We start from the raw sequence: 27,510 nt of genomic DNA, 5'->3' as shown, positions 1-27,510 counted from the left end.
CTCGAGATGAGCCGCCGGACGCTTCTCCCGCCGTCGCGCCGCGGCGCTGGCAGATCCGGCCGAGCCAGAAGCAGAGGTCGAGGTGGAGCTCGTGATGGCGGTTGGTCCGCAGCACGTAGGTGAGCCACTGGTCGACGTGCACGGCGTTCCAGTGGTGGCAGTTGTCGAAGGCGAAGCGGAAGCTGCGCAGCGGCACGTGGATGCCGGCGGTGCGGCGGCGGCAGAGGAGCGCGGAGCAGACGTCGTCGAGGATCACGCCGCTCCAGCTCTTCCTCTCCTCGGCCTCGAAGTAGAAGGTGTCCCAGTCCTTGGCCCTCTCGCCCTCGCGCTCCTCGAACGAGATGGCGTGCACGTTGCAGAAGATGTTGCGCCACCGGCGGGACAGCCCCGCCGCGCAGCCGGCCTCCTTGGTGGGGAGGTAGGAGAGGATGTTCCCGAGCAAGAAGTCCGGGAGGTCGCTCAGGCGATCCCTCGGCGCGCGCGCCGCCGGCGACGGCGATGCCATGGCTCGATCGATCGCCCGGCTGTTCTGGTTTGGATCCGATCTGACAATTGAGCCGTCGATCTGCGGGTTCCGTTGGAACCGACTTAAGAATCGTAAATAGGCAGGCATCGAGATGGCATCCGATGATCTGATCTGGGCGTCGAAGATGGCATCGGGAGGAGACCGGCTGAGCGCTCTCCCCGACGATGCGCTCGTGCGCGTCCTCTCCCACCTCGTGACCGACGAGGCCGTGCGCACCAGCGCGCTCTCCAGCCGGTGGCGCTACGTCCACGAGGGCGTCCCCGCCGTCGACCTCGTCGACACCAAGACAGGCGGGCGGGGCGACCTCAAGGTCTGCTTCGACCACCAGGTGGCGTGCGCGATCCTCGGCAAGGGGGTGGAGACGCCGATCCGCGTCCTCCACGTTCCGTACGACCTGCTCGACCAGTGGATCGCCACCGCCGTCGCCTCCGGCGTCGAGGACCTCGACATCGATCTCAGGTACGATGAGGCCGCCCTGGACCCGCTCTGCCCGTTCCGCGGATCACCGGACCGAGACGATTCCTTGATGTACACCGTGACGCCGCGCCAAACCTTCCGCTGCCGCACGCTCCGCCGCCTGCGCCTGTCGTGCTGGGCGCTCGACCTGCCGGGCAGCGTGGACATGGTCTCGCTGGAGACGCTCCACCTCGACAGGGTCACGGCCCGGGATGGGCTGCTGCAGCTGCTGCTCTCGAGCTGCCCGCGCCTCGCCGACCTGACGCTGGAGGAGTGCCCGAGTGTCAAGGAGATCGCGGTGACCAGCCCGTGGCTGCGTAGCTTCGCCATGATCTGCTGCCACAATGCCACCGCCGTCGAGCTGCGCACCACCTATCTCCGGTCGCTGCACTACAAAGGCAGCCTTCCTCCTCGCGAGTCGTCGTTCATCGTCGTCGCAAACTACCTGGCCGTCGCGGCGGTGAGGATTGAAATCTGCCATGGCCACTGCGGCGAAGAATCACCGGAAGTTGCTCCGGTCATGGCCCTCATCGGCCGGTGCGAAAAGCTGGCGCGTCTTGACCTCTGCCTGCGCCTTTCAGTGGCCTACTACAGCAGCGTGCTCTCATGCGTCCTGCTTGAGCTGCGCCACCTCAGGCAGCTGACCCTCGAGGGCTGCCTGGTCACCGACGATGCGGCCCCGTCGGTCGCCGCCTTGCTTCGCAACACCGAGGACCTGGAAGTGTTGTCGCTGCTACCTCGGGGTCCAGAGCCTCCAAAGGAAGGGACTCCCTCGCATGACGAATCAAATGCTAAGCCACAGCAGACAGGACGGCGGCGGCGGCGGCGGCATCGTCGTCAACTGCGTGTCAGACTCCAGAGGGCTGCTTGGTCACCGATGAGGGCCTGGAAGTATTGTCGCTTTTACCTCGGGTCCAGTCGGAGAAAGCGTCGACGGCGTCGTCGTCAATTATAGGCGTTAGTCTAGTGGCCCAATGCCTGAGAGATTGTAAACTACCAAGGACTGCCACTTGAAAAGATGCTTTGCAAGGTTTCTGCTTTCTAGGCTGCGGCGTTGGAGGTCTTGAATTCATAGCTGATTCGTTGGAATCCAATCTGTGCGCATGTTGATGCTTAGTGGGATGTTAGCCTCATCTATTTTTGAGCTTTTGTCTGAATGATAGCCAAATCTTTTTCGAGGCCTTGTGCTAGGGTTTCTTAGATTGCATGTGTAGTGTTTGGTGGTAGACTTTGTTAGCCTTACATTTGTTAGGGTTTTCTGAACTTTCTTTCTTTCATGTTCCAATCCGCCTCTGTTATGTGGAGGATATTGATTCATGCACTTATAGGTCCTATACTGCAGTTTTTAGGATTTGGAGTGCCTTTTTAGTTATATATTGTTGTTGCATATGTGTTTTAAGGGATTTTTTAATGAAAAGATGATTCCTTTTTTCTGTTTACAGTGTGTGTACAATCATTGATAGTTATATGAAGTAGGGTAGGTTTTAGTTGAGCGTATAAGGTTTGATCTTTTTTATCCCAAATGCTTATATCTTTGTTTTTTTGTTTGATTAGTTTAAGAAGTTGTTGAATCCAATTATTTATGAGCATTCTTGTAAGTAGTGGTAGTATGATTTTATTGTATTTGTTCCTAATCTGTCAAAAAAATCATTCTGTTTGTTGCACGAATGGTCTGCCCTGTGTGTCGTTGCCCGGGTGCTCCGTGCGTGCCAGGTGCACTTGGTGGCCATCATGTGGCCAGCTTTGATGTTGTTCTTGATCAGGACTGCGTTAGGCACATGGTTAGTAAATTGTGTTTTTATTCTAGTTGGGTTGATTGTGCTATTAAGTTGCAAATATATTTGAAGCATTAATGTATAAGTTTGCTATTTTGAGGAATTTTTGCAAGTTTAGTTTCATATGGTATCAATTTGTTCGTGCAAGTTTAGTTTCATATGGTATCAATTTGTTCAGATTTAGTCAAGATTAGCGAGGTTCTTTTTATGTATCTTATCTTCTTTTAAGTTACCCATCTAGATTAGGAATTATTTGATGTTGTGTTTGATGAGATTTGCTTGATTAGGATGGTGAGTAGTATTTATCTTTTCATTTATAGGATTATTTTATTTTATGCATATATCAGTTTATGTGTATGTGTTTACTGAGGCATTCCTTTTCTTTTTGATTAATTTATGTGTATGCTATGATCAACTGATGCATGTATGGCTATGTGCATGTTTTCATGTCTTATACCTTGAAGTATTGTGTAGCATAATTGGCTTGGTGCGAATAACTGTTATGCCAAATGTTTTTGACTTTGTGCTAAAGGTTTCGTGTCTACTAGTTGTTAGGTTATTGATTTCTCTTGCAAACCATCATGCTCTATAATTGTAAAGTGCTTGGTTGATATGTTATCTTTCTGCATTTTATGTTTGTGGCTACTAGTTAATGTTTTTAGTATTTTATTAGAGTAGCTTGTTTATTCTTGTGAGTTTATTATTTGAGTTATATATTAATTGTGTTTGCAGTACATCCCCTGCAATGTGAGAAATGATTTAGCTGAGTATATTGAGGAGCAGAGAGAGGAGGCTAGGATTCTGCAGTTCAAGAAGACGGAGCCTGAACTTCTTACTTTTGAAAGCAGGACTTACCCAGCCACTTTCAAGCACCGAGCAAACTACAACAAGTTCGTTGGTAGTTCCTGGTTTCAGTTCACCCATGACTACGGCCTACGTGCTGGAGATCGTGTTGTTTTTACGCTGGACCATCTAACTTTTGATGTGAAGATCCAAACCTACCGTGGTGGTGATAGAATCCTCCCTCTGCCTTGTGTTGGTAAGCTATCTCAATGTTTGTTTGAAACTTCCATGAATGTTAGATATTTTAATTGTTCAAGTTGCAAGACTGTTTATCTGATGTGTTTTTTCTTTTTCTATAGCTTTTGAAAACCTGTCCGATGCCAACTATGAGTATGCTATTTCTGCTGTATTGCTGCGCAAGTTGGTGTGCAACCATCAGAACTGCTACTTCCTCCGTTGTCTACTCGGGGGCAATTTCCTGCAGTGTGTGCCTTTCGTCCATGTCATGATTCCAACTAACACAATCAAGAATATCATGGTTAGTATCTTTCTCTGATGTATTGAGTGTATTGTTCTTGTGAGATATAAATGTTGGGGAACATAGTAATTTCAAGAAAAATTCCTACGCACACGCAAGATCATGGTGATGCATAGCAACGAGAGGGAAGAGTATCATCTACGTACCCTCGTAGACCGTAAGCGGAAGCGTTATGACAACGCGGTTGATGTAGTCGTACGTCTTCACGATCGTCCGATCTAGCACCGAAGGTACGGCACCTCCGCGATCTGCACAAGTTCGGCTCGGTGACGTCCCGCGAACTCACGATCCAGTAGAGCTTCGAGGGAGAGTTTCGTCAGCACGACGGCGTGATGACGATGATGATGTTGCTACCGGAACAGGGCTTCGCCTAAGAACCGTTACGATATAACCGAGGTGGATTCTGGTGGAGGGGGGCAGCGTGCTCTCATGCGTCCTGCTTGAGCTGCGCCACCTCAGGCAGCTGACCCTCGAGGGCTGCCTGGTCACCGACGATGCGGCCCCGTCGGTCGCCGCCTTGCTTCGCAACACCGAGGACCTGGAAGTGTTGTCGCTGCTACCTCGGGGTCCAGAGCCTCCAAAGGAAGGGACTCCCTCGCATGACGAATCAAATGCTAAGCCACAGCAGACAGGACAGCGGCGGCGGCGGCGGCATCGTCGTCAACTGCGTGTCAGACTCCAGAGGGCTGCTTGGTCACCGATGAGGGCCTGGAAGTATTGTCGCTTTTACCTCGAGTCCAGTCGGAGAAAGCGTCGACGGCGTCGTCGTCAATTATAGGCGTTAGTCTAGTGGCCGAATGCCTGAGAGATTGTAAACTACCAAGGACTGCCACTTGAAAAGATGCTTTGCAAGGTTTCTGCTTTCTAGGCTGCGGCGTTGGAGGTCTTGAATTCATAGCTGATTCGTTGGAATCCAATCTGTGCGCATGTTGATGCTTAGTGGGATGTTAGCCTCATCTATTTTTGAGCTTTTGTCTGAATGATAGCCAAATCTTTTTCGAGGCCTTGTGCTAGGGTTTCTTAGATTGCATGTGTAGTGTTTGGTGGTAGACTTTGTTAGCCTTACATTTGTTAGGGTTTTCTAAACTTTCTTTCTTTCATGTTCCAATCCGCCTCTGTTATGTGGAGGATATTGATTCATGCACTTATAGGTCCTATACTGCAGTTTTTAGGATTTGGAGTGCCTTTTTAGTTATATATTGTTGTTGCATATGTGTTTTAAGGGATTTTTTAATGAAAAGATGATTCCTTTTTTCTGTTTACAGTGTGTGTACAATCATTGATAGTTATATGAAGTAGGGTAGGTTTTAGTTGAGCGTATAAGGTTTGATCTTTTTTATCCCAAATGCTTATATCTTTGTTTTTTTGTCGGATTAGTTTAAGAAGTTGTTGAATCCAATTATTTATGAGCATTCTTGTAAGTAGTGGTAGTATGATTTTATTGTATTTGTTCCTAATCTGTCAAAAAAATCATTCTGTTTGTTGCACGAATGGTCTGCCCTGTGTGTCGTTGCCCGGGTGCTCCGTGCGTGTCAGGTGCACTTGGTGGCCATCATGTGGCCAGCTTTGATGTTGTTCTTGATCAGGACTGCGTTAGGCACATGGTTAGTAAATTGTGTTTTTATTCTAGTTGGGTTGATTGTGCTATTAAGTTGCAAATATAGTTGAAGCATTAATGTATAAGTTTGCTATTTTGAGGAATTTTTGCAAGTTTAGTTTCATATGGTATCAATTTGTTCGTGCAAGTTTAGTTTCATATGGTATCAATTTGTTCAGATTTAGTCAAGATTAGCGAGGTTCTTTTTATGTATCTTATCTTCTTTTAAGTTACCCATCTAGATTAGGAATTATTTGATGTTGTGTTTTGATGAGATTTGCTTGATTAGGATGGTGAGTAGTATTTATCTTTTCATTTATAGGATTATTTTATTTTATGCACATATCAGTTTATGTGTATGTGTTTACTGAGGCATTCCTTTTCTTTTTGATTAATTTATGTGTATGCTATGATCAACTGATGCATGTATGGCTATGTGCATGTTTTCATGTCTTATACCTTGAAGTATTGTGTAGCATAATTGGCTTGGTGCGAATAACTGTTATGCCAAATGTTTTTGACTTTGTGCTAAAGGTTTCGTGTCTACTAGTTGTTAGGTTATTGATTTCTCTTGCAAACCATCATGCTCTACAATTGTAAAGTGCTTGGTTGATATGTTATCTTTCTGCATTTTATGTTTGTGGCTACTAGTTAATGTTTTTAGTATTTTATTAGAGTAGCTTGTTTATTCTTGTGAGTTGATTATTTGAGTTATATATTAATTGTGTTTGCAGTACATCCCCTGCAATGTGAGAAATGATTTAGCTGAGTATATTGAGGAGCAGAGAGAGGAGGCTAGGATTCTGCAGTTCAAGAAGACGGAGCCTGAACTTCTTACTTTTGAAAGCAGGACTTACCCAGCCACTTTCAAGCACCGAGCAAACTACAACAAGTTCGTTGGTAGTTCCTGGTTTCAGTTCACCCATGACTACGGCCTACGTGCTGGAGATCGTGTTGTTTTTACGCTGGACCATCTAACTTTTGATGTGAAGATCCAAACCTACCGTGGTGGTGATAGAATCCTCCCTCTGCCTTGTGTTGGTAAGCTATCTCAATGTTTGTTTGAAACTTCCATGAATGTTAGATAATTAATTATTCAAGTTGCAAGACTGTTTATCTGATGTGTTTTTTCTTTTTCTGTAGCTTTTGAAAACCTGTCCGATGCCAACTATGAGTATGCTATTTCTGCTGTATTGCTGCGCAGGTTGGTGTGCAACCATCAGAACTGCTACTTCCTCCGTTGTCCACTCGGGGGCAATTTCCTGTAGTGTGTGCCTTTCGTCCATGTCATGACTCCAACTAACACAATCAAGAATATCATGGTTAGTATCTTTCTCTGATGTATTGAGTGTATTGTTCTTGTGAGATATAAATGTTGGGGAACATAGTAATTTCAAGAAAAATTCCTACGCACACGCAAGATCATGGTGATGCATAGCAACGAGAGGGAAGAGTATCATCTACGTACCCTCGTAGACCGTAAGCGGAAGCGTTATGACAACGCGGTTGATGTAGTCGTACGTCTTCACGATCGTCCGATCTAGCACCGAAGGTACGACACCTCTGCGATCTGCACAAGTTCGGCTCGGTGACGTCCCGCGAACTCACGATCCAGTAGAGCTTCGAGGGAGAATTTCGTCAGCACGACGGCGTGATGACGATGATGATGTTGCTACCGGAACAGGGCTTCGCCTAAGAACCGTTACGATATAACCAAGGTGGATTCTAGTGGAGGGGGGCAGCGTGCTCTCATGCGTCCTACTTGAGCTGCGCCACCTCAGGCAGCTGACCCTCGAGGGCTGCCTGGTCACCGACGATGCGGCCCCGTCAGTCGCCGCCTTGCTTCGCAACACCGAGGATCTGGAAGTGTTGTCGCTGCTACCTCGGGGTCCAGAGCCTCCAAAGGAAGGGACTCCCTCGCATGACGAATCAAATGCTAAGCCACAGCAGACAGGACGGCGGCGGCGGCGGCATCGTCGTCAACTGCGTGTCAGACTCCAGAGGGCTGCTTGGTCACCGATGAGGGCCTGGAAGTATTGTCGCTTTTACCTCGAGTCCAGTCGGAGAAAGCATCGACGGCGTCGTCGTCAATTATAGGCGTTAGTCTAGTGGCCCAATGCCTGAGAGATTGTAAACTACCAAGGACTGCCACTTGAAAAGATGCTTTGGAAGGTTTCTGCTTTCTAGGCTGCGGCGTTGGAGGTCTTGAATTCATAGCTGATTCGTTGGAATCCAATCTGTGCGCATGTTGATGCTTAGTGGGATGTTAGCCTCATCTATTTTTGAGCTTTTGTCTGAATGATAGCCAAATCTTTTTCGAGGCCTTGTGCTAGGGTTTCTTAGATTGCATGTGTAGTGTTTGGTGGTAGACTTTGTTAGCCTTACATTTGTTAGGGTTTTCTGAACTTTCTTTCTTTCATGTTCCAATCCGCCTCTGTTATGTGGAGGATATTGATTCATGCACTTATAGGTCCTATACTGCAGTTTTTAGGATTTGGAGTGCCTTTTTAGTTATATATTGTTGTTGCATATGTGTTTTAAGGGATTTTTTAATGAAAAGATGATTCCTTTTTTCTGTTTACAGTGTGTGTACAATCATTGATAGTTATATGAAGTAGGGTAGGTTTTAGTTGAGCGTATAAGGTTTGATCTTTTTTATCCCAAATGCTTATATCTTTGTTTTTTTGTTTGATTAGTTTAAGAAGTTGTTGAATCCAATTATTTATGAGCATTCTTGTAAGTAGTGGTAGTATGATTTTATTGTATTTGTTCCTAATCTGTCAAAAAAATCATTCTGTTTGTTGCACGAATGGTCTGCCCTGTGTGTCGTTGCCCGGGTGCTCCGTGCGTGCCAGGTGCACTTGGTGGCCATCATGTGGCCAGCTTTGATGTTGTTCTTGATCAGGACTGCGTTAGGCACATGGTTAGTAAATTGTGTTTTTATTCTAGTTGGGTTGATTGTGCTATTAAGTTGCAAATATAGTTGAAGCATTAATGTATAAGTTTGCTATTTTGAGGAAATTTTGCAAGTTTAGTTTCATATGGTATCAATTTGTTCGTGCAAGTTTAGTTTCATATGGTATCAATTTGTTCAGATTTAGTCAAGATTAGCGAGGTTCTTTTTATGTATCTTATCTTCTTTTAAGTTACCCATCTAGATTAGGAATTATTTGATGTTTTGTTTTGATGAGATTTGCTTGGTTAGGATGGTGAGTAGTATTTATCTTTTCATTTATAGGATTATTTTATTTTATGCATATATCAGTTTATGTGTATGTGTTTACTGAGGCATTCCTTTTCTTTTTGATTAATTTATGTGTATGCTATGATCAACTGATGCATGTATGGCTATGTGCATGTTTTCATGTCTTATACCTTGAAGTATTGTGTAGCATAATTGGCTTGGTGCGAATAACTGTTATGCCAAATGTTTTTGACTTTGTGCTAAAGGTTTCGTGTCTACTAGTTGTTAGGTTATTGATTTCTCTTGCAAACCATCATGCTCTATAATTGTAAAGTGCTTGGTTGATATGTTATCTTTCTGCATTTTATGTTTGTGGCTACTAGTTAATGTTTTTAGTATTTTATTAGAGTAGCTTGTTTATTCTTGTGAGTTGATTATTTGAGTTATATATTAATTGTGTTTGCAGTACATCCCCTGCAATGTGAGAAATGATTTAGCTGAGTATATTGAGGAGCAGAGAGAGGAGGCTAGGATTCTGCAGTTCAAGAAGACGGAGCCTGAACTTCTTACTTTTGAAAGCAGGACTTACCCAGCCACTTTCAAGCACCGAGCAAACTACAACAAGTTCGTTGGTAGTTCCTGGTTTCAGTTCACCCATGACTACGGCCTACGTGCTGGAGATCGTGTTGTTTTTACGCTGGACCATCTAACTTTTGATGTGAAGATCCAAACCTACCGTGGTGGTGATAGAATCCTCCCTCTGCCTTGTGTTGGTAAGCTATCTCAATGTTTGTTTGAAACTTCCATGAATGTTAGATATTTTAATTGTTCAAGTTGCAAGACTGTTTATCTGATGTGTTTTTTCTTTTTCTATAGCTTTTGAAAACCTGTCCGATGCCAACTATGAGTATGCTATTTCTGCTGTATTGCTGCGCAAGTTGGTGTGCAACCATCAGAACTGCTACTTCCTCCGTTGTCTACTCGGGGGCAATTTCCTGCAGTGTGTGCCTTTCGTCCATGTCATGACTCCAACTAACACAATCAAGAATATCATGGTTAGTATCTTTCTCTGATGTATTGAGTGTATTGTTCTTGTGAGATATAAATGTTGGGGAACATAGTAATTTCAAGAAAAATTCCTACGCACACGCAAGATCATGGTGATGCATAGCAACGAGAGGGAAGAGTATCATCTACGTACCCTCGTAGACCGTAAGTGGAAGCGTTATGACAATGCGGTTGATGTAGTCGTACGTCTTCACGATCGTCCGATCTAGCACCGAAGGTACGGCACCTCCGCGATCTGCACAAGTTCGGCTCGGTGACGTCCCGCGAACTCACGATCCAGTAGAGCTTCGAGGGAGAGTTTCGTCAGCACGACGGCGTGATGACGATGATGATGTTGCTACCGGAACAGGGCTTCGCCTAAGAACCATTACGATATAACCGAGGTGGATTCTGGTGGAGGGGGGCACCGCACACGGCTAAAAGATCAATGATCAACTTGTGTGTCTATGGGGTGCCCCCTCCCCCTATATAAAGGAGTGGAGGAGGGGGAGGGCCGGCCCTCTACTATGGCGCGCCCTGGGGAGTCCTACTCCCACCGGGAGTAGGATTCCCCCTTCCAAGTAGTAGGAGTAGGAGAAAAGGAAGGGGAAGAGAGAAGAGAAGGAAGGAGGGGGCGCCACCCCTCCCCCAGGTCCAATTTAGACTAGTCCTTGGGGGGAGGGGGCGCACGGCCTGCCCTAGGCAGCCCCTCTCTCCCCCAAAGCCCAATAAGGCTCATATACTCCCCGACGAATTGCTGTAACTCTCCGGTACTCCAATAAATACCCGAACCACTCAGAACCTTTCCGATGTCCGAATATAGCCTTCCAATATATCGATCTTTACTTCTCGAACATTTCGAGACTCCTCGTCATGTCCCTGATCTCATCCGGGACTCAGAACAATGTTCAGTACATAAAAACACATAAACTCATAATACCGATCTTCACCAAACGTTAAGCGTGCGGACCCTACGGGTTCGAGAACTATGTAGACATGATCGAGACTCATCTCCGGTCAATAACCAATAGCGGAACCTGGATACTCATATTGGCTCCTACATATTCTACGAAGATCTTTATCGGTCAAATCGCATAACAACATACGTTGTTCCCTTTGTCATCGATATGTTACTTGCCTGAGATTCGATCGTCGGTATCTCAATACCTAGTTCAATCTCGTTACCGGCAAGTCTCTTTACTCATTCCATAATGCATCATCCCACAACTAACTCATTAGTCACATTGCTTGCAAGGCTTATAGTGATGTGCATTACTGAGAGGGCCCAAAGATACCTCTCCGGCAATCAGAGTGACAAATCGTAATCTCGATCTATGCCAACTCAACAAGTACCATTGGAGACACCTGTAGAGCACCTTTATAATCACCTAGTTACGTTGTGACGTTTGGTAGCACACAAAGTGTTCCTCCGGTATTCGGGAGTTGCATAATATCATAGTCAGAGGAACATGTATAAGTCATGAAGAAAGCAGTAGCAACAAATTAAACGATCATCGTGCTAAGCTAACGAAATGGGTCAAGTAAATCACATCATTCTCTAATGATGTGATCCCGTTAATCAAATGACAACTCATGTCTCTGGCTAGGAAACTTAACCATCTTTGATTCAACGAGCTAGTCAAGTAGAGGCATACTAGTGATACTCTGTTTGTCTATGTATTCACACATGTACTGAGTTTTGTGTTAATACAATTCTAGCATGAATAATAAGCATTTGTCATGATATAAGAAAATAAATAATAACTTTATTATTGCCTCTAGGGCATATTTCCTTCACTCTCCCATTTGCACCATAATCTAGTTCACATCTTTATGTGATTAGTTCACATCTCCATGTGACTAATACCCAAAGGGTTTACTAGAGTCAATAATCTAGTTCACATCGCTATGTCTTTAACACCCAAAGAGTGATCATGTTTTGATTGTGAGAGAAGTTTAGTCTACGGATCTGCAACATTCAGATCCGTATGTATTTTGCAAATTTCTATGTCTACAATGCTCTGCACGGAGCTACTCTAGCTAATTGCTCCCACTTTCAATATGTATCCAGATCGAGACTCAGAGTCATCTAGATCGATGTAAAAAGCTTGCATCGACGTAACTCTTTACGACGAACTCTTTTATCACCTCCATAACCGAGAAATATTTCCTTAGTCCTCCAAGGATAATTTTGACCGCTGTCCAGTGATCTAATCCTAGATCACTATTGTACTCCCTTGCCAGAATCATGCTAAGGTATACAATCGGACTGGTAAACAACATAGCATATTTTATAGAACCTATGACTGAGGCATAGGGAATGACTTTTCATATTCTCTTTCTATTTTTTGTTGTGGTCGGGTTTTGAGTCTTTACTCAACTTCACACCTTGCAACACAGGCAAGAACTCCTTCTTTGACTGTTTCATTTTGAACTACTTCAAAATCTTGTCAAGGTATGTACTCATTGAAAAAACTTATCAAGCGTCTTGATCTATCTCTATAGATCTTGATACTCAATGTGTAAGCAGCTTCATCGAGGTCTTTCTTTGAAAAACTCTTTTCAAACACTACTTTATGCTTTCCAGAAAATTCTACATTATTTCCGATCAACAATATGTCATACTTATCAGAAATGCTGTAATGCTCCCACTCACTTTCTTATAAATATAGGCTTCACCGCAAGTCTGTATAAAACCATATGCTTTGATCACTTTATCAAAGCATATATTCCAACTCCGAGATGCTTGCACCAGCCATAGATGGATCGCTGGAGCTTGCTCACTTTGTTAGCACCTTTAGGATTGACAAAACCTTCTAGTTGCATCATATACAACTCTTCTTTAAGAAATACATTAAGGAATACAATTTTGACATCCATTTGCCAGATTTCATAAAATGCGGCAACTGCTAACATGATTCAGATAGACTTCTAAGCATCGATACTAGTGAGAAAATCTCATCGTAGTCAACACCTTGAACTTGTCGAAAACATTTTGCGACAATTCGAGCTTTGTAGATAGTAACACTACTATCAGCGTTCGTCTTCCTCTTGAAGATCCATTTATTCTTAATGACTCACCGATCATCGGGCAAGTCAATCAAAGTCCATACTTTGTTCTCATATATGGATCCCATATCAGATTTCATGGCCTCAAGCCATTTCGCGGAATCTGGGCTCATCATCGCTTCCTCATAGTTCGTAGGTTCGTCATGGTCTAGTAACATGACTTCCAGAAAGGATTACCATACCACTTTGGTGCGGACCATACTCTGGTTGTCCTACGAGGTTCGGTAGTAACTTGATCTGAAGTTTCATGATCATCATCATTAGCTTCCTCACTAACTGGTGTAGAGACCACTAGAATTGATTTCTGTGATGAACTACTTTCCAATTCGGAAGAAGGTACAATTACCTCATCACATTCTACATTCCTCCCACTCACTTCTTTTGAGAGAAACTTCTTCTCTAGAAAGGATCCATTCTTAGCAACAAAGATATTGCCTTTCGGATCTGTGATAGAAGGTGTACCCAACAGTTTCTTTTGGGTATCCTATGAAGACACACTTTTCTGATTTAGGTTTGTGCTTATCAGGCTGAAACTTTTTCACATAAGCATCACAACCCCAAACTTTAAGAAATGACAGCTTAGGTTTCTAGCCAAACCATAGTTCATACTGTGTCGTCTCAACGGATTAGACGGTGCCCTATTTAATGTGAATGCAGCTATCTCTAATGCATAACCCCAAAACGATAGTGTTAAATAGGTAAGAGACATCATAGATCGCACCATATACAATTAAGTACGATTACAACGTTCGGACACACCATTATGCTGTGGTGTTCCAGGTGGCGTGAGTTGCGAAACTATTCCACTTTGTTTTAAATGAAGACCAAACTCGTAACTCAAATATTCTCCTCTCCGATCAGATCACAGAAACTTTATTTTCTTGTACGATGATTTTCCACTTCACTATGAAATTCTTTGAACTTTTCAAATGTTTTAGACTTATATTTCATTAAGTAGATATACCCATATCTGCTCAAATCATCTGTGAAGATCAGAAAATAACGATACCCGCCGTGAGCCTCAACACTCATCGGATTGCATACATCAGTATGTATTATTTCCAATAAGTCAGTTGCTTGCTCCATTGTTCCGGAGAACGGAGTTTTAGTCATCTTTCCCATGAGGCATGGTCGCAAGCATCAAATGATTCATAATCAAGTGATTCAAAAAGCCCATCAGTATGGAGTTTCTTCATGTGCTTTACACCAATATGACCTAAACGGCAGTGCCAAAAATAAGTTGTACTATCATTATTAACTTTGCATCTTTTGGCTTCAATATTATGAATATGCGTATCACTACGATCAAGATTCAATAAACCATTTATATTGAGTGTATGACCATAGAAGGTTTTATTCATGTAAATAGAACAATAATTATTCTTTGATTTAAATGAATAACCGTATTGCAATAAACATAATCCAATCATATTCATGCTCAACGCAAACACCAAATAACATTTATTTTAGGTTCAACACTAATCCTGAAGGTAAAGGGAGTGTGCGATGATGATCTTATCAACCTTGGAATCACTTCCAACACACATCATCACATCGCCCTTAACTAGTCTCTGTTTATTATGCAACTCCCGTTTCAAGTTACTACTCTTAGCAACTGAACCGGTATCAAATACTAAGGGATTGCTATAAACACTACTAAAGTACACATCAATAACATGTATATCAAATATACTTTTGTTCACTTTGCCACCCTTCTTATCCGCCAAGTATCTAGGGTAATTCCACTTCCAATGACCATTTCCTTTGCAGTAGAAGCACTCAGTTCCAGGATTGGGTCTAGCTTTGGGCTTCTTCATGGGAGTGACAACTTGCTTGTCATTCTTATTGAAGTTCCCTTTATATCCCTTTGCCCTTTTCTTGAAACTAGTGGTATTGTCAACCATTAACACTTGATGCTCTTTCTTGATTTCTACCTTCGCCGATTTCAGCATTGCGAAGAGCTCGGGAATTACTTTCGTCATCCCTTGCATATTATAATTCATCATGAAGTTCTAGTAACTTGCTGATAGTGACTAGAGAACTTTGTCAATTACTATTTTATCCGGAAGATTAACTCCCACTTGATTCAAGCAATTGTAGTACCTAGACAATCTGAGCACATGCTCACTAGTTGAGCTATTCTCCTCCATCTTGTAGGCAAAGTACTGTCAGAGGTCTTCTACCTCTCGAAATGGGCATGAGTATGAAATACCAATTTCAACTCTTAGAACATCTTATATGCTCTGTGGCGTTCAAAACATTTTTGAAGTCCCGGTTCTAAGCCGTAAAGCATGGTGCACTAAACTATCAAGTAGTCATCATACCGAGCTTTACCAACGTTCATAACGTTTGTATCTACTCCTGCAATAGGTCCGTCACCTTAGCGGTGCATCAAGGACATAATTCTTCTGTGCAGCAATGAGGATAATCTTCAGATCACGGATCCAATCCGCATCATTGCTACTATCATCTTTCAATATAGTTTTCTCTAGGAACATACCATAAATAAAACGGGGAAGCTATACGCGAGCAATTAATCTACAACATAGATATGCAAATACTATCAGGACTAAGTTCATGATAAATTAAAGTTCAATTAATCATATTACTTAAGAACTCCCACTTAGATAGACATCCCTCTAGTCATCTAAATGATCACGTGATCCAAATCAACTAAACCATGTCCAATCATCACGTGAAATGGAGTAGTTTTCAATGGTGAACATCATATGTTGATTATATCTACTATATGATTCACGCTCGACCTTTCGGTCTCCAGTGTTCCGAGGCCATATCTGCATATGCTAGGCTCGTCAAGTTTAACCCGAGTATTCCGCGTGTGCAAAACTGGCTTGCACCCGTTGTATGTGAACGTAGAGCTTAACACTTATACCTTGAAATTTAGTGAGAGATCATCTTATAATGCTACCGCCGAACTAAGCAAAATAAGATGCATAAAGGATAAACATCACATGCAATCAAAATATGTGACATGATATAGCCATGATCATCTTGCGGCTTTGATCTCCATCTCGAAAGTACTGTCATGATCTCTATCGTCACCGGCATGACACCATGATCTCCATCATCTTTATCTCTGTCAACGTGTCATCACATGGTCGTCTCGCCAACTATTGCTCTTGCAACTATTGCTATCGCATAGCGATAAAGTAAAGCAATTATTTGGCACCTGCATCTTATGCAATAAAGAGACAACCATAAGGCTTCTGCCAGTTGCCGATAACTTCAACAAAACATGACCATCTCATACAACAACTTATATCTCATCATGTCTTGACCATATCACATCACAACAAGCCCTGCAAAAACAAGTTAGACGTCCTCTACTTTGTTGTTGCATGTTTTACATGGCTGCTACGGGCTGAGCAAGAACCATTCTTACCTACGCATCAATAACCACAACGTGGTATAGTGATTACTTTTTGATCTTCAGAAAGAACCCTGTTCATTGAATCCAATTCAACTAAAGTTGGAGAAACAGACACCCACTAGCCACTTGTGCACGAAGCACGTCGGTAGAACCAGTCTCGCGTAAGCGTATGCGTAATGTCGGTCTGAGCCGCTTCATCCAACAATACCGCTGAATCAAGAATCAACTAGTGACGGCAAGCAATATGTATATAACCACGCCCACAACTCCTTTGTGTTCTACTCATGCATATAACATCTACACATAAACCTGGCTCTGATGCCACTGTTGGGGAACGTAGTAATTTCAAAAAATTTCCTACGCACACGCAAGATCATGGTGATGCATAGCAACGAGCGGGGAGAGTATCGTCTACATACCCTCGTAGACCGTAAGCGGAAGCGTTATGACAACACGGTTGATGTAATCGTACGTCTTCACGATCGACCGATCTAGCACCGAAGGTACGGCACCTCTGCAATCTACACACGTTCGGCTCGGTGACGTCCCGCGAACTCACGATCCAGTAGAGCTTCGAGGGACAGTTTCGTCAGCACGACGGCGTGATGACGGTGATGATGTTGCTACCGGAACAGGGCCTCGCCTAAGCACCGCTACAATATAACCGAGGTGGATTATGGTGGAGGGGGGCACCGCACACGGCTAAAAGATCAATGATCAACTTGTGTGTCTATGGGGTGCCCCCTCCCCCGTATATAAAGGAGTGGAGGAGGGGGAGGGCCGGCCCTCTGCTATGGCGTGCCCTGGTGGGAGTAGGATTCCCCCCTTCCAAGTAGTAGGAGTAGGAGAAAAGGAAGGGGAAGAGAGAAGAGAAGGAAAAAGGGGGCACCGCCCCCTAGTCCAATTCGGACTAGGCCTTGGGGGGCGCGCGGCCTGCCCTAGGCAGCCCCTCTCTCTCTCCCTAAAGCCCAATAAGGTGTTGGGGAACGTAGTAATTTCAAATTTTTCCTATGCACACACAAGATCATGGTGATGCATAGCAACGAGAGGGGAGAGTGTTGTCCATGTACCCTCGTAGACCGAAAGCGGAAGCGTTAGCAAAACGCGGTTGATGTAGTCGTACGTCTTCACGATCCGACCGATCAAGTACCGGACGCACGGCACCTCCGAGTTCAGCACACGTTCAGCCTGATGACGTCCCTCTAACTCCGATCCAGCCAAGTGTTGAGGGAGAGTTTCGTTAGCACGACGGCATGGTGACGATGTTGATGTTCTACCGACGCAGGGCTTCGCCTAAGCACTGCTACTGTATTATCGAGGTGGACTATGGTGGAGGGGGCACCGCACACGGCTAAGTGACGATCAACTTGATCAACTTGTGTGTCTAGAGGTGCCCCCCTGCCCCTGTATATAAAGGAGCAAGGGGGTGCGGCCGGCCAAGGGGAGAGGCACGCCGGAGGAGTCCTACTCCCACTCCCCCCTTTTCCTAGTTGGATTAGGACTTGGGAGGGGGGAAGAAGGAAAGAGGGGGGCCGCCCCCCTTTGCCCTAAACCAATTTGGTTTGGGCCTTGGGGGGCGCACCCCACACTTCCCTTGCTTCCCTCCTTTTTCACTAAGGCCCATGTAGGCCCATTAAGCCCCCGGGGGGGTTCCGGTAACCTCCCGGTACTCCGTTAAAATCCCGATTTCACCCGGAACACTTCCGATATCCAAACATAGGCTTCCAATATACCAATCTTCATGTCTTGACCATTTCGAGACTCCTCGTCATGTCCGTGATCACATCCGGGACTCCGAACAACCTTTGGTACATCAAAACATAAAACTCATAATATAACTATCATCGTAGCGTTAAGCGTGCGGACCCTACGGGTTCGAGAACTATGTAGACATGACCGAGACACGTCTTCGGTCAATAACCAATAGCGGAACCTGGATGCTCATATTGGCTCCTACATATTCTACGAAGATCTTTATCGGTCAGACCGCATAACAACATACGTTGTTCCCTTTGTCATCGGTATGTTACTTGCCTGAGATTTGATCATCGGTATCTCAATACCTAGTTCAATCTCATCACCGGCAAGTTTCTTTACTCGTTCCGTAATACATCATCCCGCAACTAACTCATTAGTTGCAATGCTTGCAAGGCTTAAGTGATGTGCATTACCGAGAGGGCCCAGAGATACCTCTCCGACAATCGGAGTGACAAATCCTAATATCGAAATACGCCAACCCAACAAGTACCTTCGGAGACACCTGTAGAGCACCTTTATAATCACCCAGTTATGTTGTGACGTTTGGTAGCACACAAAGTGTTCCTCCGGTAAACGGGAGTTGCATAATCTCATAGTCATAGGAACATGTATAAGTCATGAAGAAAGCAATAGCAACAAACTAAACGATCAAGTGCTAAGCTAACGGAATGGGTCAAGTCAATCACATCATTCTCCTAATGATGTGATCCTGTTAATCAAATGACAACTCATGTCTATGGTTAGGAAACATAACCATCTTTGATCAACGAGCTAGTCAAGTAGAGGCATACTAGTGACACTCTGTTTGTCTATGTATTCACACATGTATTATGTTTCCGGTTAATACAATTCTAGCATGAATAATAAACATTTATCATGATATAAGGAAATAAATAATAACTTTATTATTGCCTCTAGGGCATATTTCCTTCAGTCTCCCACTTGCACTAGAGTCAATAATCTAGATTACACAGTAATGATTCTAACACCCATGGAGCCTTGGTGCTGATCATGTTTTGCTCGTGGAAGAGGCTTAGTCAACGGGTCTGCAACATTCAGATCCGTATGTATCTTGCAAATTTCTATGTCTCCCACCTGGACTAGATCCCGGATGGAATTGAAGCGTCTCTTGATGTGCTTGGTTCTCTTGTGAAATCTGGATTCCTTTGCTAAGGCAATTTCTCCAGTATTGTCACAAAAGATTTTCATTTGACCCGACGCACTAGGTATGACACCTAGATCGGATATGAACTCCTTCATCCAGACTCCTTCATTTGCTGCTTCCGAAGCAGCTATGTACTCCGCTTCACATGTAGATCCGCCACGACGCTTTCTTTAGAACTGCACCAACTGACAGCTCCACCGTTCAATGTAAACACGTATCCAGTTTGCGATTTCGAATCGCCGGGATCAGTGTCAAAGCTTGCATCAACATAACCGTTTAGGATGAGCTCTTTGTCACCTCCATAAACGAGAAACATATCCTTAGTCATTTTCAGGTATTTTAGGATGTTCTTGACCGCTGTCCAGTGATCCACTCCTGGATTACTTTGGTACCTCCCTGCTAGACTTATAGCAAGGCACACATCAGGTCTAGTACACAGCATTGCATACATGATAGAGCCCATGGCTGAAGCATAGGGAACATCTTTCATTTTCTCTCTATCTTCTGAAGTGGTCGGGCATTGAGTCTTACTCAAATTCACACCTTGTAATACAGGCAAGAACCCTTTCTTTGCTTGATCCATTTTGAACTTCTTCAAAACTTTGTCAAGGTATGTGCTTTGTGAAAGTCCAATTAAGCGTCTTGATCTATCTCTATAGATCTTAATGCCCAATATGTAAGCAGCTTCACCGAGGTCTTTCATTGAAAAACTCTTATTCAAGTACCCCTTTATGCTATCCAGAAATTCTATATCATTTCCAATCAGTAATATGTCATCCACATATAATATCAGAAATGCTACAGAGCTCCCACTCACTTTCTTGTAAATACAGGCTTCTCCAAAAGTCTGTATAAAACCAAATGCTTTGATCACACTATCAAAGCGTTTATTCCAACTCCGAGAGGCTTGCACCAGTCCATAAATGGATCGCTGGAGCTTGCACACTTTGTTGGCTCCCTTTGGATCGACAAAACCTTCCGGTTGCATCATATACAACTCTTCTTCCAGAAATCTATTCAAGAATGCAGTTTTGACATCCATCTGCCATATTTCATAATCATAAAATGCGGCAATTGCTAACATGATTCGGACAGACTTAAGCATCGCTACGGGTGAGAAGGTCTCATCGTAGTCAATCCCATGAACTTGTCGAAAACCTTTCGCAACAATTCAAGCTTTATAGACAGTAACATTACCGTCAGCGTTAGTCTTCTTCTTGAAGATCCATTTATTCTCAATTGCTTGCCTATCAACGGGCAAGTCAACCAAAGTCCACACTTTGTTCTCATACATGGATCCCATCTTAGATTTCATGGCCTCAAGCCATTTTGCGGAATCTGGGCTCACCATCGCTTCGTCATAGTTCGTAGGTTCGTCATGGTCTAGTAACATAACTTCCAGAACAGAATTACCGTACCACTCTGGTGCGGATCTTACTCTGGTTGACCTACGAGGTTCAGTAACAACTTGATCTAAAGTTTCATGATCATCATCATTAACTTCCTCACTAATTGGTGTAGGTGTCGCAGAAACCGTTTTCTGTGATGAAATACTTTCCAATAAGGGAGCAGGTACAGTTATCTCATCAAGTTCTAGTTTCCTCCCACTCACTTCTTTCGAGAGAAACTCCTTCTATAGAAAAACTCCGAATTTAGCAACAAAATTCTTGCCTTCGGATCTGTGATAGAAGGTATACCCAACAGTCTCCTTTGGGTATCCTATGAAGACACATTTCTCCGATTTGGGTTCGAGCTTATTAGGTTGAATCTTTTTCACATAAGCATCGCAGCCCCAAACTTTCAGAAATGACAACTTTGGTTTCTTACCAAACCACAGTTCATAAGGCGTCGTCTCAACGGATTTCGATGGTGCCCTATTTGACGTGAATGCGGCCCTCTCTAAAGCATAACCCCAAAACGATAGCGGTAAATCTGTAAGAGACATCATAGATCGCACCATATCTAGTAAAGTACCATTATGATGTTCGGACACACCATTACGCAGTGGTGTTCCGGGTGGCGTGAGTTGCGAAACTATTCTGCTTTGTTTCAAATGTAGACCAAACTCGTAACTCAAATATTCTCCTCCACGATCAGATCGTAGAAACTTTATTTTCTTGTTACGATGATTTTCAACTTCATTCTGAAATTCTTTGAACTTTTGAAATGTTTCAGACTTATGCTTCATTAAGTAGATATACCCAGATCTGCTTAAATCATCTGTGAAAGTGAGAAAATAACGATATCCGCCACGAGCCTCAACATTCATCGAACCACATACATCTGTATGTATGATTTCCAACAAATCTATTGCTCTCTCCATAGTTCCGAAGAATGGCGTTTTAGTCATCTTGCCCATGAGGAACGGTTCGCAAGTACCAAGTGATTCATAATCAAGTGGTTCCAAAAGTCCATCAGTATGGAGTTTCTTCATGCGCTTTACACTGATATGACCTAAACGACAGTGCCACAAATAAGTTGCACTATCATTATCAACTCTGCATCTTTTGGCTTCAACATTATGAATATGTGTGTCACTACTATCGAGATTCAATAAGAATAGACCACTCTTCACGGGTGCATGACCATAAAAGATATTACTCATATAAATGGAACAACCATTATTCTCTGATTTAAATGAATAACCGTCGCGCATCAAACAAGATCCAGATATAATGTTCATGCTCAACGCTGGCACCAAATAACAATTATTTAGGTCTAATACTAATCCCGAAGGTAGATGTAGAGGTAGCGTGCCGACCGCGATCACATCGACTTTGGAACCATTTCCCACGCGCATCGTCACCTCGTCCTTAGCCAATCTTCGCTTAATCTGTAGCCCCTGTTTCGAGTTGCAAATATTAGCAACAGAACCAGTATCAAATACCCAGGTGCTACTGCGAGCATTAGTAAGGTACACATCAATAACATGTATATCACATATACCTTTGTTCACCTTGCCATCCTTCTTATCCGCCAAATACTTGGGGCAGTTCCGCTTCCAGTGACCAGTCTGCTTGCAGTAGAAGCACTCAGTTTCAGGCTTAGGTCCAGACTTGGGTTTCTTCTCTTGAGCAGCAACTTGCTTGCTGTTCTTCTTGAAGTTCCCCTTCTTCTTCCCTTTGCCCTTTTTCTTGAAACTAGTGGTCTTGTTGACCATCAACACTTGATGCTCCTTCTTGATTTCTACCTCCGCAGCCTTTAGCATTGCGAAGAGCTCGGGAATTGTTTTATTCATCCCTTGCATATTATAGTTCATCACGAAGCTCTTGTAGCTTGGTGGCAGTGATTGAAGAACTCTGTCAATGACACTATCAACCGGAAGATTAACTCCTAGCTGAGTCAAGTGATTATGGTACCCAGACATTCTGAGTATATGTTCACTGACAGAACTATTCTCCTCCATCTTGCAGCTATAGAACTTATTGGAGACTTCATATCTCTCAATCCGGGAATTTGCTTGAAATATTAACTTCAACTCCTGGAACATCTCATATGCTCCATGACGTTCAAAACGTCGTTGAAGTCCCGGTTCTAATCCGTAAAGCATGGCACACTGAACTATCGAGTAGTCATCAACACGCAACTGCCAGGCATTCACAATGTCTGCAGTTGCTGGCGCAGGAGGTACACCTAGCGGTGCTTCCAGGACGTAACTCTTCTGTGCAGCAATGAGGATAATCCTCAAGTTACGGACCCATTCCGTGTAATTGCTACCATCATCTTTCAACTATGCTTTCTCAAGGAACGCATTAAAATTCAACGGAACAACATCACGGGCCATCTATCTACAATCAACATAGACAAGCAAGATACTATCAGGTACTAAGTTCATGATAAATTTAAGTTCAATTAATCATATTACTTAAGAACTCCCACTTAGATAGACATCCCTCTAATCCTCTAAGTGATCACGTGATCCAAATCAACTAAACCATGTCCGATCATCACGTGAGATGGAGTAGTTTCAATGGTGAACATCACTATGTTGATCATATCTACTATATGATTCACGCTCGACCTTTCGGTCTCCATGTTCCGAGGCCATATCTGTTATATTCTAGGCTCATCAAGTTTAACCTGAGTATTCCGCGTGTGCAACTGTTTTGCACACGTTTTATTTGAACGTAGAGCCTATCACACCCGATCATTACGTGGTGTCTCAGCACGAAGAACTTCCGCAATGGTGCATACTCAGGGAGAACACTTATACTTTGATAATTTTAGTGAGGGATCATCTTATAATGCTACCGTCAATCAAAGCAAGATAAGATGCATAAAAGATAAACATCACATGCAATCAATATAAGTGATATGATATGGCCATCATCATCTTGTGCTTGTGATCTCCATCTCCGAAGCACCGTCATGATCACCATCTTCACCGGCGCGACACCTTGATCTCCATCGTAGCATCGTTGTCGTCTCGCCAATCTTATGCTTCCATGACTATCGCTACCGCTTAGTGATAAAGTAAAGCATTACAGGGTGATTGTATTGCATACAATAAAGCGACAACCATATGGCTCCTGCCAGTTGCCGATAACTTGGTTACAAAACATGAACATCTCATACAATGTAGCATCACGTCTTGACCATATCACATCACAACATGCCCTGCAAAAACAAGTTAGACGTCCTCTACTTTGTTGTTGCAAGTTTTACGTGGCTGCTACGGGCTTAGCAAGAACTGTTCTTACCTACGCATCAAAACCACAACGATAGTTTGTCAAGTTGGTGTTGTTTTAACCTTCGCAAGGACCGGGCGTAGCCACACTCGGTTCAACTAAAGTTGGAGAAACTGACACCCGCCAGCCACCTGTGTGCAAAGCACGTCGCTAGAACCAGTCTCGCGTAAGCGTACGTGTAATGTCGATCTGGGCCGCTTCATCCAACAATACCGCTGAACCAAAGTATGACATGCTGGTAAGAAGTATGGCTTATATCGTCCACAACTCACTTGTGTTCTACTCGTGCATATAACATCAACGCATAAAACCTGGCTCGGATGCCACTGTCGGGGAACGTTGTAATTTCAAAATTTTCCTACGCACACGCAAGATCATGGTGATGCATAGCAATGAGAGGGGAGAGTGTTGTCCACGTATCCTCATAGACCGAAAGCGGAAGCGTTAGCACAACGCGGTTGATGTAGTCGTACGTCTTCACGATCCGACCGATCAAGTACCGAACGCACGACACCTCCGAGTTCAGCACACGTTCAGCCCGATGACGTCCCTCTAACTCCGATCCAGCCGTGTGTTGAGGGAGAGTTTCGTCAGCACGACGACGTGGTGACGGTGTTGATATTCTACGACGCAGGGCTTCGCCTAAGCACTGCTACAGTATTATCGAGGTGGACTATGGTGGAGGGGGGCACCGCACACGGCTAAGAGACGATCAACTTGATCAACTTGTGTGTCTAGAGGTGCCCCCCTGCCCCTGTATATAAAGGAGCAAGGGGGGGTGCGGCTGGCCAAGGGGAGACGCGCGCCGGAGGAGTCCTACTCCCACCGGGAGTAGGACTCCCCCCCTTTTCCTAGTTGGATTAGGACTTGGGAGGGGGGAAGAAGGAAAGAGGGGGGCCGACCCCCTTTGCCCTAAACCAATTCGGTTTGGGCCTTGCGGGGGGTGGGGTGTGCCCCACACTTCCCTTGCTTCCCTCCTTTTTCACTAAGGCCCATGTAGGCCCATTAAGCCCCCTGGGGGGGGGGTCCGGTAACCTCCCGGTACTCCGGTAAAATCCCGATTTCACCCGGAACACTTTCGATATCCAAACATAGTCTTCCAATATATCAATCTTCATGTATCGACCATTTTGAGACTCCTCGTCATGTCCGTGATCACATCCGGGACTCCGAACAACCTTCGGTACATCAAAACATAAAACTCATAATATAAATGTCATCGTAGCATTAAGCATGCGGACCCTACGGGTTCGAGAACTATGTAGACATGACCGAGACACGTCTTCGGTCAATAACCAATAGCGGAACCTGGATGCTCATATTGGCTCCTACATATTCTACGAGGATCTTTATCGGTCAGACCGCATAACAACATATGTTGTTCCCTTTGTCATCGGTATGTTACTTGCCCGAGATTTGATCGTCGGTATCTCAATACCTAGTTCAATCTCGTCACCGGCAAGTCTCTTTACTCGTTCTGTAATACATCATCCTGCAACTAACTCATTAGTTGCAATGCTTGCAAGGCTTAAGTGATGTGCATTACCGAGAGGGCCTAGAGATACCTCTCCGACAATCGGAGTGACAAATCCTAATCTCGAAGTACGCCAACCCAACAAGTACCTTCGGAGACATCTGTAGAGCACCTTTATAATCACCCAGTTACGTTGTGATGTTTGGTAGCACACAAAGTGTTCCTCCGGTAAACGGGAGTTGCATAATATCATAGTCATAGGAACATGTATAAGTTATGAAGAAAGCAATAGCAACAAACTAAACGATCAAGTGCTAAGCTAACGGAATGGGTCAATTCAATCACATCATTCTCCTAATGATGTGATCCCATTAATCAAATGACAACTCATGTCTATGGTTAGGAAACATAACCATCTTTGATCAACGAGCTAGTCAAGTAGAGGCATACTAGTGACACTCTGTTTGTCTATGTATTCACACATGTATTATGTTTCCGGTTAATACAATTCTAGCATGAATAATAAACATTTATCATGATATAAGGAAATAAATAATAACTTTATTATTGCCTCTAGGGCATATTTCCTTCATAAGGCCCATATACTCCCCAGCGAATTCCCGTAACTCTCCGGTACTCCGATAAATACCCGAACCACTCAGAACCATTCCGATGTCCGAATATAGCCTTCCAATATATCGATCTTTACGTCTCGAACATTTCGAGACTCCTCGTCATGTCCTGATCTCATCCGGGACTCCGAACAACTTTCGGTACATCAAAACACATAAACTCATAATACCGATCGTCACCGAACGTTAAGCGTGCGGACCCTACGGGTTGGAGAACTATGTAGACATGACCGAGACTCATTTTTGGTCAATAACCAGTAGCGAAACCTGGATGCTCATATTGGCTTGTACATATTCTACGAAGATCTTTATCGGTCAAACCACATAACAACATACGTTGTTCCCTTTGTCATCGGTATGTTACTTGCCCAAGATTCTATCATCGGTATCTCAATACCTAGTTCAATCTCGTTACCGACAAGTCTCTTTACTCGTTTTGTAATGCATTGATACGTCCATTTTGCATCATGCTTTTATATCGATATTTATTGCATTATGGGCTGTTATTACACATCATGTCACAATACTTATGCCTATTCTCTCTTATTTTACAAGGTTTACATGAAGAGGGACAATGCCGGCAGCTGGGATTCTGGGATGGAAAAGGAACAAATATTAGAGACCTATTCTTCACAGCTCCAAAAGTCCTGAAACTTCACGGGAGTTATTTCTAGAATATATAAAAAATATCGAGCGCAAGAAGTACCAGAGGGGGGCCACCCACCAGCCATGAGGGTGGGGGGTGCCCTACCACCCTGGGTGCGCCCCCTGCCTCATGGGCCCCCTGGTGGCCCTCCGATGCCCATCTTCTGCTATATGGAGTCTTTCGTCGAGGAAAAAAATCATAAGCAAGCTTTGAGACGAGACTCCGCCGCCACGAGGCGAAACCTTGGCGAAACCAATATAGGGCTCCGGCAGAGCTGTTCTGCCGGGGAAACCTCCCTTCGGGAGGTGGAAATCATCACCAACGATCCTCTCATCAGGAGGGGGTCAATCTCCATCAACATCTTCACCAGCACCATCTCATCTCAAACCCTAGTTCATCTCTTGTATCCAATCTTTGTATCCATACCTCAGATTGGTACCCGTGGGTTGCTAGTAGTGTTGATTACTCCTTGTAGTTGATGCTAGTTGGTTTACTTGGTGGACGATCATATGTTCAGATCCATTATGCATATTAATACCCCTCTGATTATGAACATGAATATGCTTTGTGAGTAGTTATGTTTGTTCCTGAGGACATGGGAGAAGTCTTGCTATTAGTAGTCATGTGAATTTGGTATTCATTCGATATTTTGATGAGATGTATGTTGTCATCCCTCTAGTGGTGTCTGATGTCTACTACACAACCTTCTTCTTGTAGACGTTGTTGGGCCTCCAAGTGCAGAGGTTTGTAGGACAGTAGCAAATTTCCCTCAAGTGGATGA

The 27,510-nt window shown here is 44.1% G+C and overlaps 1 protein-coding gene across 1 annotated transcript; it reads left to right on the top strand.

The window, feature by feature from the left end:
• Positions 1–481: 481 nt before the first annotated feature.
• On the top strand, positions 482–2,691 carry LOC123186245 (F-box/FBD/LRR-repeat protein At1g16930-like). Its single transcript, XM_044598031.1, has one exon. The coding sequence runs from the start codon at positions 618–620 to the stop codon at positions 1,935–1,937; it is 1,320 nt and encodes a 439-aa protein (XP_044453966.1). The 5' UTR covers positions 482–617; the 3' UTR covers positions 1,938–2,691.
• The last annotated feature ends 24,819 nt before the right edge of the window (positions 2,692–27,510 follow it).

Source organism: Triticum aestivum, chromosome 2A, assembly GCF_018294505.1.
Source record: "Triticum aestivum cultivar Chinese Spring chromosome 2A, IWGSC CS RefSeq v2.1, whole genome shotgun sequence".
Classification (NCBI taxonomy): domain Eukaryota; kingdom Viridiplantae; phylum Streptophyta; class Magnoliopsida; order Poales; family Poaceae; genus Triticum; species Triticum aestivum.
The sequence above is the reverse complement of the archived record's forward strand: the minus strand, read 5'-3'. Positions and strand labels throughout refer to the sequence as shown.